Genomic DNA, 11,144 nt, shown 5'->3' with positions numbered 1-11,144 from the left:
AAAAAAGTTTTTAAAATTTTTCAAATTTTTTTTTTTTGAAAAAAAAGTTTAAACGGCCTTAATTTTAAAGAAAAATTTTTTTTTAAAGAATTTTTTCAATTTTTCATTAAATTTTTAAATAATTTCAATACCTCTTCGACACTCAAACTATTTTAAAAAATAATTTTTTAACAAAAAATATCATTTTAAATTCATTAAATACGAATTAATTTATTTCCTACTAAAAACTTTGTACATCTAAGAATTATTCCTTTTTCCTACCAAACGGATCTGACCAAACTCTCATATCTAAAAAAATTAAAAATTATTCAAAAATTCAAATTTAAAAAAGCAAAACTCACTTCCAGGCTGAATGTCTTCTTGTTTAATTCCCGCTCTGGTTTTCTTTTGAATTTCTTTATATTCTTCGGGATTCATCATCTAAAATCAATTTAAAAAAAATAAAGCATGAGTTTTGATAAAATTCACAAAAAAAAACTTACAGGATAAATAATTATTGGATAACATGCCAATCCAATGAGTCCCACTATTGATCCAACGAAAACCCCAAATCGCCATCCAACTAATTTAGGTCCTTTAACTATTTCTAAATTAGGATCTCTCATTTTTGTGTAATTTTTTCCTTGATTCATAACACCGAAATCCAAATGTTGACAAAATTTCCGTGTTTCGATGAATAAAAGTTTCAACTAGATTTGTATTCGATGGAATTCGACAATTGCTTCAAATCCATTGATTCATAAAAATAAAAAATGTTAAAATAAATTTAAGGAACAAAATCAGTATTTATTCAGAATTTCAGGGAAATTCAGGTGAGTTCTTTAGATTTCAGAATTTCTCGTGATATTTTTCTAATTTTTTGGTTTTTTGTCATTTTAGCGAGGAAATTTTCACTTTCTATTCCGTACCTACACGAATACACGACGAAGCACAAGAAAAAAAGACGAGATTTAAACATATTCAAACATATGGACATGCACTTCCTGTGTACTTCACAATCATCATCGTAAGCGACACACAATGAATTTCGAGACACTGAGTTTGGGCGCTGGCATAAGTGCCATGGATCGGATAATTTGCATTCTCGAGCGCGGAACGCTAATAAACAAATTCTTTTCACGCAAAAAGCCCGAAAACAAATTTTTGATTTTGCGACGTGAAACGAGGCAATTGCTGTGGTCGAGTGTGAGTCAAGACAATCGTTCGAATCACGAGGGATGCATGGAGCTGCGAGAAATTCGGGAGATTCGTGCGGGAAAGCAAAGCAAGGAATTTGACAAATGGCCCGACGAAGCGAGACGAGTCGATGTGAAATGTTGCTTCGTGGTGTATTACGGGAGCGAATTTAAGCTGAAGAGTTTTTCGGTTGCGGCGATGACGGAGAAGGAATGCGATTTGTGGTTGAAGGGATTGAAGCATTTGACAGCAGATACGATCAATTCGCCGTATCCGCTGCAAATTGAGCGATGGTTGCGGAAGGAATTTTATGCTTTGGAAAATTCGAAAGACACGTAAGTTCAATTTTGAGAGAAATTTTGATGAAATTTTAATTTTTTTCGTTTTTAGAGTGACATTGAAGAACGTAAAAGCCTTTCTCTCAAAGGTAAATTGCAAAATTAACACCGTCAAATTGAACGAGCTGTTTCAGGAGGTAGATAAGCGTCACCGTAATGAATTAAGTTTTGATGACTTTGCAAAATTATATCAAATTATCATGTTACCATCAACTGTAAGTAACGAAATTGTCAATTTTTTATGTTCAAACAGTGACGGAGGTACATTTTTTCAACCCAAATTCTAAAAAAAATATTTTTCGTTGAATTTTAAGCTAAATTTGGATCATTGAAGTAGTTTTTATGGAAATTTTATAAAAAATTTATTTTTTTTAATATTCGGGACCTAAAAATTGTTAAATTTTATGCTTGATTTGGATTAATTGAATAATTTTTTTAAAAATTTTTTAAAAATTTTGATAAATTTTCCTCTTTCCAAGGTCGGGACCTGAAAAAATGTAAATTTGTCACTATTTTCACATCATATAATTACTCACCCCATTGATTATTTGCAGCTCATTAACGACACATTCGGCGAACTTGTGCAGAAATATTCGAAAAATCGTGAAATTGTGACGTTACAGGAATTTCAACGATTTCTCTTGGATGAACAAGCGGATCCCATGGCAAAAAATCCGTCGGTTGTTGCAAATTTCATCAAAGAATACGTTCAGGATGTGCAACGCGACATCGCCGAGCCCTATTTAAGCGTACAGGAATTCATTGACTTTCTCTATTCTAGTCAAAACCAAATATGGAATAAGAATAAATCGAAAATTTATCAGGATATGACGCGCCCGCTCTCTCACTACTGGATCGCATCGTCGCACAACACTTATTTGACGGGCGATCAATTCTCCAGCGAATCTTCGACGGAAGCGTATGTTCGTGCCTTGCGTTTGGGCTGTCGTTGCATCGAACTTGACTGTTGGGATGGACCTGACAACATGCCGCTCATCTTTCATGGACATACGTTCACGACAAAGATCAAATTTCGCGATGTGATTCAAACGATCAAAGAACACGCCTTCGATGTCTCCGAATATCCCGTAATTTTGTCAATTGAACAAAACTGCTCGTTGGCACAACAACGAAAAATGGCACAAGCGATGCAAGATGTCTTCGGCGATATGCTGTTGACGCAACAAATCGAGAAAAATGAGACGCAACTTCCATCGCCGTACCAGCTGCGACGAAAAATCATTTTGAAACACAAAAAATTGCCCGAGGGATGTCGAAATGGCGCCTTGACAGATGATAATAGTGCAGGAACTATTGATCGGAGTACTTTGGTGAGACAGGAAGACAACGAATTAGACATCCGTAATACGATAAAGAATGGAATTTTGCATTTGGAAGATCCCGTTGACAAAGTTTGGAATCCGCACTTTTTTGTCTTGACGCAACAGAAACTTTTTTACACGGAAAGTCACAAAGCTGAATGTGAAGAATTGCGGGATGATGATCAAGATACGGATTCCATGAAGGAAAATGCAACGCACGAAGAACTGCATTTCGGGGAAAATTGGTTCCATGGCAAACTGAAAGGAGGAAGAGAAGAAGCTGAAAGGTTATTACAGGTGAGTTTTTATTTTAAAATTAAAAAAAACAATAAATTTTAAAATTTTTTATTTTTCAAAAATATTAAGAAATTTTTTTAAGATTCTGACAGAATTAAATAATATTTAATTATTTTTATCAAAAAAAAAAAAAAGATATAAAAAAATTGCTAAATTTTAAAAAGAGAAAAATTTAGAAAAAAAAAATTATTTTGAAAAATTTATTTATTTTTTTTTTTTTATTTTTTTATTAATTCAATTTTTTAATATGATTTTTTTGTAATATTGCTTTAAAATACAAATATTTAATTTTTTTTTTTTAATAATTTTTTACCTTAAAAATTTCTTTCTCAAAAAACATTTATATTAAAAAAAAATTTTAAGTTAATTTAAATTTTTAAGTTTCACGAAATTAAAAATCATAAAAATTAACTTCCAAAATTTATTAAGTAAAAAAACAATTTGAAAAAATATAAAAACAAAATTTTAAAAATTTTTATGTTTTAATATTTTAGTTTTTTACTTAAATAAATAATTTTTAATAAGAAAAAAATCTCTAATTTTAAAAAAGATATTTTTGTCTAAAAAAAAATTATAAAAATTAAATATTAAATATATATTAAGTCAAAATTAAAAAAATTGAAGAATTTAATTTTTTTTAAATTCTTTTTTTGCCTTAATTTTTTTCAAAATTATTTTTTTTTATAAAATACCTATTTTTTTTATTTTATTTTTTTTTGTAATTTTAAATTTCACGAAAAATATAAAAAAATTAAATTCAAAAATTTTTAAAGTAAAAATTAAAATTTAAAAAAATATGAAGTCTTAAAAACTATCATAAGTTTAAAAATTAAAAAAAAATTTAAATTTTAAAAATTATCTAAAAAATTTCAAAATTTTTTATTCTATTTTCTTTCAGATATTTTTTACTTTTAATTAATTTTTAAAATTATTTTTTGTAAATTTTAATTGTTTTTTTTTAACATTTTTTTAAAATTTTAATTAGGTATTTTTTAATTTTTTTTTTAATTAAAAAAAATTTTCAACTTGATAAAATTCGAAAACTAACAAAATTCATTCTCTATTTTTAGGAATATGCACATTTGGGCGACGGAACATTTCTCGTACGCGAATCCGTAACCTTCATCGGGGACTATTGCTTGTCCTTTTTGCGACATGGTCGTCCAAATCATTGTCGAATCAAGCTGAAACACGACAACGGAGCGACAAAATATTATCTCATCGAGAACGTGATGTTCGACAGTTTGTACAGTCTCATTATGCATTATCGGAAAAACGTTTTGCGCAGCTTCGAGTTCACCATAAGTCTCAAAGAGCCCGTTCCGCAGCCGAAAAATCACGAGAACAAGGAATGGTATCATCCGACAACGACACGCGAACAATCCGAACTGATGTTGCAACAAATTCCGCAGGATGGAGCCTTTTTAGTGAGACCCAGCGACAATCGCCCGAATTCTTTCGTGATTTCCTTCAAAGCGTATCAACGGGTGAAACATTGCAGTATTCGTGTCGAAGGCAGATTATATCTCGTGAGCGGCATGGAGTTTGAAAGTTTAATTGATCTGATTACTTTTTACCTGAAACATCCGCTGTACAAAAAAGTCAAGTTGCAATACCCGGTTTCGAAGGACATGTTGAAGCGCATTAACAGCATCATGCCACGCGGCGGCGTCGTCGAGAGCGATTACAATCATTCGAGTTACATGGATCCGACGGCGACGCAATCTCGGGTCACGGTAAAAGCTTTGTACGATTACAAGGCGCAGCAAGATGACGAGCTGTCGTTCTGTAAACACGCAATTATCACAAATGTCGACAAAAAAGGCGCTTCAATGTGGTGGTCTGGCGATTATGGAGGCAAAAAACAGCATTATTTCCCCGCGAATTACGTCGTTGAGATTTGCAATCCGGATCTCGAGAATGACGAAAACTCGAGTGAATGTCTCATGTTGGGCAGTTTACAAAAAGGATCCTTGGATTTGCGAGGCGCCGTAGTTGATATCGTTGCGGGACAAATTCCGGGACAGCTAAATGGACATGATTGGTTCCTCCGGATACAAAATCCCTTTATGCAAAACGCTTTCGAGATTGGCATGAGTAGCAGAGAAGAAGCAATTGAATGGATGAAAGCCGTTAAGCAGGCGGCGCAAACAGCAAGTGTGTTGGAGGATGAGAGGAAGAAGATGGAAAGACATTCGAGAGTTGCGAAAGAAATTTCTGACTTGATTATTTATTGTCGCAGTGTTCCGTTTCACACTTCCGATTGGGTTTTCTATGAAATGTCGAGTTTTCCGGAGCAAAAGGCGGAAAAATTATTTTTATTGCAGGATTCGCAGCTGTTTTTACGATATCATCGTAACCAAATTAGTCGCGTGTATCCCAAAGGACAAAGGCTTGACTCGTCGAATTTTAATCCTGTTCCGGTATGTAATTTTTTTAAATGAATTTTTTGAATATTTTCGATTTTCAAGACATCCAAAGGTATTTTCCATAATTTTTGATGAATTTGAAAACCATCAAATGAGCTCTCAAGAAGAAAATTACGTATTTTTTAAATTTATTTTTGCGCAAAAGGCATTCAGACCTATTGTAATTTGTAGCTTTGAATCATATCTTTCAAACGAATGTAAATTTGACCCTGTACGATAAGTGCAAAGCTAAAAATATCAAATTTTAGGATAGGTATAAAATACGTAAAAATACGTAAAAAATACGTAAATTTGTTTTTGGGCTCCTATAAATTTATTTTTGCGCAAAAGGCATTGAGACCTATTGTAATTTGTAGCTTTGAATCATATCTTTCAAACGAATGTAAATTTGACCCTGTACGATAAGTGCAAAGCTAAAATTATCAAATTTTATGATAGGTATAAAATACGTAAAAATACGTAAAAAAATACGTAAAAAATACGTAATTTTGTTTTTGGGCTCCTGTAAATTTATTTTTCCGCAAAAGGCATTCAGACCTTTCTTTTGTAGCTTTGAATCGTTTTTTTATTTTTCAAAGTTTTTCAAATTTTAAAGGTATAAAATACGTAAAAATACGTAAATTAAAAAACGTAAACTAATTTTTCTTTTCTTTTTTTTTTAATTGACAGTTTTGGAATGCTGGCGCGCAAATGTGTGCCCTCAACTATCAAACGCCCGACAAACCGATGCAAATAAATCAAGGAAAGTTCATGGACAACGGCGGTTGTGGTTACATCTTGAAGCCAGAATTCCTCTTCAAGGAAGATTTTGATCCGAACGACACTTGCACACTGCGCTGCGAGGCAAAAATGATCGAAATTCGGATAATTGGTGCTCGACATTTGTATCGATCAGGTCGAAATATCACGAGTCCCTTGGTAGAAGTTGAAGTTTTAGGTGCTATTTACGATTCAGGCGTCAAATTAAAAACAAAAGCTATTGGTGAGACAAATTTTGCATGAAATTTTAACAAAAATTAATTTTTTTTTATTTTAATTTTAGCTGATAACGGTTTCAATCCCATTTGGAACGAAAGTGTCGAATTTTTCGTTATAAATCCCGAATTTGCCTTATTACGGTTCGAAGCTCTCGACGAAGATATCTTTGGAGAATCGAATTTTATTGGACAAGCAACGTATCCTGTAAGGAAAAAATCTAAAATTTTCTCAAAAAAATCGATTTTTATAATTTTTTTTTAATTTTTAGATAAATTGCCTTCGAACAGGATACAGAAGTGTTCCATTAAAGAACAAATATAGCGAGGATTTGGAGTTGGCAACGTTATTGGTGCATATTAACGTTAAACAAAACTAAAAGAAAATCATTCCATCGGTCAATTTGATGCATTTCTATTCCTCTGACGTGCATTTATGGCATGAAAAACGCACAAAATACCCAAAATTCTGAAAATTTTTTCCTTAAAAAGTGAATTTTATGAACTCGAATGAGAATTTTCGAGAAAAATTCTTAAAATTTTCTTAAAAAATTTTATTTTTTCCCTCAGTTTATTGAATTTAGAGGAAAAATTTTAAGAAAAATCGCACAAAATATCAATTTTGAACCCGAAATTCTGAAAATTTCCTTTGAAAAGTGAATTTCATCCCAAATTTTATGAATTTTAAGGAAAATTCTTAAGAAAAAGTTAAAAATATCAATTGTAAAGTCGAATTTCCTTTAAAAAGCACTTCCATATCACACCACAGAGCTTCTACGGACAAGAGACAATCAATGTGCCTTCAATTTTGATCCTTTACTACTTGAAATCAGGTGACAGGTGTGCCTAAAAGTATAAATTATATAGAAAAATTATGTGTGTTACTATAAAAAAAATATTAAATGTTGGAAAATATACTAAAAAAATTATATTTCGTGACATTTTTGCTTAAAAACACATAATTAATGATAAGACACGGAGTTTAATGTTTTTTTTTTAAGAAAGAAAACATTTTTTGGTTCGTTGTTAGAGTCTCGTGTTATCCGGCGGCATCGAATTCAACATTTCATCAACATCTTCGAAGCTGATGTTACGAATTGTCTCAACCAGCTCCCCGTTTTGCTGCAATAAGGCCTTAATTTCGAGCAAATTTCTCGAAAGAACGTTCAAATCACATCCATAATTATTGCTTTGAGGTCCATTTTTGACGTCGGCACTTTGCGTTTGACTCGTTTTCACTTTTTTCCGCAAACGAAGCAGCACTTCCTTAATTTCCAACACAGATTCCTCGTACACGATCACATCTTTTTGCAAAATTTGCGTTTGCAGGTACAACGTTTGCGCCATTTTGTACCAATCAGCCAGCGCTTCGGCTTGCAAATGAATCGCCGGTCGAACATCGTCAGCCAGAAGCGATTTTATGCGTTTTCCGACTTCGGCAGCTTTGATTTTTTCCAAGGCGTGAAATTGTTCGTCGTTGTAGGTTAAAGAGCGCGTCGCTCGATCACGGAGTAAATGTTGCCACGAATCCCGCAGACGATCAACGAGATGTTTGGCACGGAAATTGCTGCGACTCTCGAGAGGTCCGTTGATGGTTCGTGTTAAAGTTTGCCATTCGCGCGTAATGGAGTCGTCGATGATGCACCGGTTGTGAAGTTGCAAAATTGCTTCGGAAATTCGCGTGAATTCGCGATTGTGTTGCATGAGATCGGAATGTGCTTGTTTGAATTCTTCAATGTGAGCGAGATTTGTGTCGATTAGCATGTCGATGGAGTCAGCGAGATCGATTACGGTGCTTCCCAAGTCGTCTAAATGTTGCGATTTTCTAAAAAAAAATGAGAAAAATTGAAAAAATTGTAAAAAAAAATTTTAAGGTAAGTTTTTAAAATTGGAGAAGAAATTCTTTGAAAATTGAGCTTTAACCAGTTTTGTGTTCAAAAATGTAAAAAAAATCACTTTTGACTTTAAAAAATTCATACGATGAACAAAAAATCAATTTTTGAGGTTATGAGAGGAGGGGGTAAATTTCATTTTTAAGCAAAAATTTTACAAAAATTAATGTTTCTATGAAAGTTTAAGATTTCAATCAAAATTAAATTAAATTTAAATTATTTTTGTATGAAAAACATTTTTAAAAAATATAATTTTTATGAAGATTTTACAAAAAAAATGAAAATTTCCTCCCCCCATTTCATAACCTCAAAAAATGTTTTGTTCGTCAAATCTTATTTTCTTAAAATAAAAATGTAAAACTTTTACATTTTTAGATTCAAAAGCATGAAATTTTAATTTTAGAAGAATTTTTTCACTCCAAAGTCGAATTAAAAAAAAATAAAGCAAAAGTAAAAAATATTAAAAGGTTAGTTTTAAAAATAAAATTTTGAGAAAACATTTTTAAAAATTATTTCAATTTTTGCCTTTTTATAATCAAAAATGTAAAAATTTACACTTTTGACTTTAAAAAAAATATTCAACGAACAAAAAAAATATTTGAGGTTATGAGAGGAGGGGGAGAAATTTCATTTTTAAGCAAAAAATTTACAAAAATTTATATTTTGTGAATAAGTCGAAGCAAAATTAAATTTTGATTTAATTGTTATGAAAAATATTCAAAAAATTATTAATTTTACTGAAATTTTTGCTCAAATAAGAAACTTCCCCCCCTTTCATAACCTCAAAAAATTTTTTTTTCGTTAAATCTTATTTTCTTCAAATAAAAACTTTAATTTTTTACATTTTCAAATTCAAAAGCATAAAATATTCAATTTTAGAAGAAAAATTTCCCTCCAAAGTTGAATTTCTAAAAAAAATCATGTCAAAAATCAAAACTTACAATAACAACTTCGCAAGTGCCGTATGTAAAAGCTTCGTAAATTGCTTCACGCCTTTCCCATTGAGCTCATCAATCTTCGTAAACGTTTCAATTCGTCGTCGAATCTCGTGTCCCACGCTACAAGCGACTTTAGCAAGACTTGCATCCGCTTCAACTGTCACCGCACTCGAAAAACTCGGAAATTTCGGAAGATCGAGCTCCGTTGGCAACGAAACGTTATTGTTATCAATACTATAGAGCATTATCGGCTTCAATTCTGACGTTTCCGGATATCCACGAACGGAAGAATTTGCTCCCACGCGATCTTCGAGCAATTCGTGATCGAGCAGAAGTAATTGTGCTTGTGGTTGAACCTCCGTTTGAAGTCGCAAATGTTCCTTGAGGTTATCCAGAGACTCGTCAGGATCCATATAAACTTCAATACTCGTTGCTTTGTTGATGTAATAAAAGTGCAAGACGCGTTTCGTCAAAATATTCGTGACTTCGTTGAAAAATCGATCAAAAGACCACATTCGCTTCTGACTTTCTTCCAATAAACCTGCGAGAAGAGGCGTTACGAGATATTTTAGGCCCGTTGTGAGCTGACAATGCGGCGGAAGTTGACGAGACCATTCAATTGGCCCATTTTCTGTCGTTTGAATCCCTGAAATTACGCCGGGTTGCTTCTTCGTCGTAATCTGATGCATGGTTTCTTTGTTTTTTCTGCCTCCAAATGGGCGAAAAGGGAGATTTCCCGTCGCGACGTGATATAAAGTCACGCCAATCGACCACAAATCGACATTTGCCGTAAAACTTCGATTAATTGGCTTTCGCAGGACCGCTCTTTCATACATATCGGGATGTAAATACTCCTCGGTGCCATATAACGAGACAAATTGTTGATTTTCATCCAATTCTCGTGCTGCCCCGAAATCCGTGAGTTTGTAAATCGTTTGTCCGTCTTCGCTCAAGTACTTCATGATGTTGCCGGGCTTCAAATCGCGATGCACCAAATTGTTGTCACGCAAATGTTTCATTCCCGCCGTCAAATGTTCGAGCACCAACAAAAATTCCTTCTCCGAAAGGCCATAAGTGTTCTCCGGATCATCGAGAATGTTGAATAAACTGCCGCCCGTACACAATTCCATGACAATAACTTTTCCCCGGCCCTCTTGATCATCCTCGATGGCGAGCAATTTGACGATATTTTTGTGTTTGACCTTTTGCAGCACCTCAAATTCGCGCATTTGCACGTCATACGGTCGCATATGACTCACTTGATTGAAAGTTTTTACCGCAACAGCTTCGCCATTGTGCTGCAAATTGTCAAAAGTTAGCGTCGCACGAGAGATAATTCGATAAATATTTACCTTGTTAACGCCTTGGAACACAGCACCCGTAGCGCCTTTGCCCAAAACGCTCGTTGTGCACCACACGTAGTTCAGGGAACCGCGCAAAAGAGACATTTTTAGTTGCGTTTCGGAGAAAATTCCTTATCTCAATGCCAATTCTGAGTATTTTTCAACTGCAGTGTGTCAATGTCTTGCCTTTTCACGTTTTTAACACGATTTATTTTATGATTTTTATGCAATTTGCACTCTTACATGCATTTCTTTATCTTATCTCGACAATTTTTTGTCTTTTTTGTTCGTCTTTTGTTCTCTGAAGTAAATAAACAAATGGAAAAAGTGAGTTTGACAAGTTCAGCTTGACGTTTGTTTGAAGAATTTTACGATTTTTGTTCAAATATTTTTTTCTCTAATTTTACGGTAAATAATTTTTTCTGCATTTTTTTT

The 11,144-nt window shown here is 33.1% G+C and overlaps 3 protein-coding genes across 4 annotated transcripts; 1 reads left to right on the top strand and 2 right to left on the bottom strand.

Moving 5' to 3' along the window:
- Nucleotides 1-137: 137 nt before the first annotated feature.
- LOC134827524 (small integral membrane protein 20) lies at nt 138-707 on the bottom strand. The gene is made up of 3 exons (XM_063840202.1): nt 483-707; nt 342-420; nt 138-288 (listed from the first exon to the last, which is right to left on the bottom strand). Exons 1-3 carry the CDS (start codon nt 630-632, stop codon nt 245-247), a joined length of 273 nt encoding a protein of 90 aa, XP_063696272.1. The 5' UTR covers nt 633-707; the 3' UTR covers nt 138-244.
- A 10-nt stretch (nt 708-717) lies between these two features.
- Nucleotides 718-7,456, top strand: LOC134827521 (1-phosphatidylinositol 4,5-bisphosphate phosphodiesterase gamma-1). 2 transcript variants are annotated; one of them, XM_063840199.1, is made up of 8 exons: nt 718-812; nt 880-1,511; nt 1,567-1,729; nt 2,069-3,133; nt 4,204-5,556; nt 6,232-6,544; nt 6,605-6,744; nt 6,809-7,456. In XM_063840199.1, exons 2-8 carry the CDS (start codon nt 1,021-1,023, stop codon nt 6,914-6,916), a joined length of 3,633 nt encoding a protein of 1,210 aa, XP_063696269.1. In that variant the 5' UTR covers nt 718-812; nt 880-1,020; the 3' UTR covers nt 6,917-7,456. The 2 variants fall into 2 exon arrangements, with proteins under 2 accessions (XP_063696269.1, XP_063696270.1); XM_063840200.1 differs by having other exon boundaries at nt 762-1,511.
- Nucleotides 7,442-11,014, bottom strand: LOC134827522 (inhibitor of nuclear factor kappa-B kinase subunit epsilon). The gene is made up of 3 exons (XM_063840201.1): nt 10,719-11,014; nt 9,370-10,664; nt 7,442-8,361 (listed from the first exon to the last, which is right to left on the bottom strand). The coding sequence occupies exons 1-3, from the start codon at nt 10,812-10,814 to the stop codon at nt 7,563-7,565; spliced, it is 2,190 nt and encodes a 729-aa protein (XP_063696271.1). The 5' UTR covers nt 10,815-11,014; the 3' UTR covers nt 7,442-7,562.
- Between the last annotated feature and the right edge of the window lie 130 nt (nt 11,015-11,144).

This window comes from Culicoides brevitarsis, chromosome 1, assembly GCF_036172545.1.
Source record: "Culicoides brevitarsis isolate CSIRO-B50_1 chromosome 1, AGI_CSIRO_Cbre_v1, whole genome shotgun sequence".
Classification (NCBI taxonomy): Eukaryota; Metazoa; Arthropoda; class Insecta; order Diptera; family Ceratopogonidae; genus Culicoides; species Culicoides brevitarsis.
Note: the sequence above shows the minus strand (reverse complement) of the source record. Positions and strands in the feature narration are given on the sequence as shown.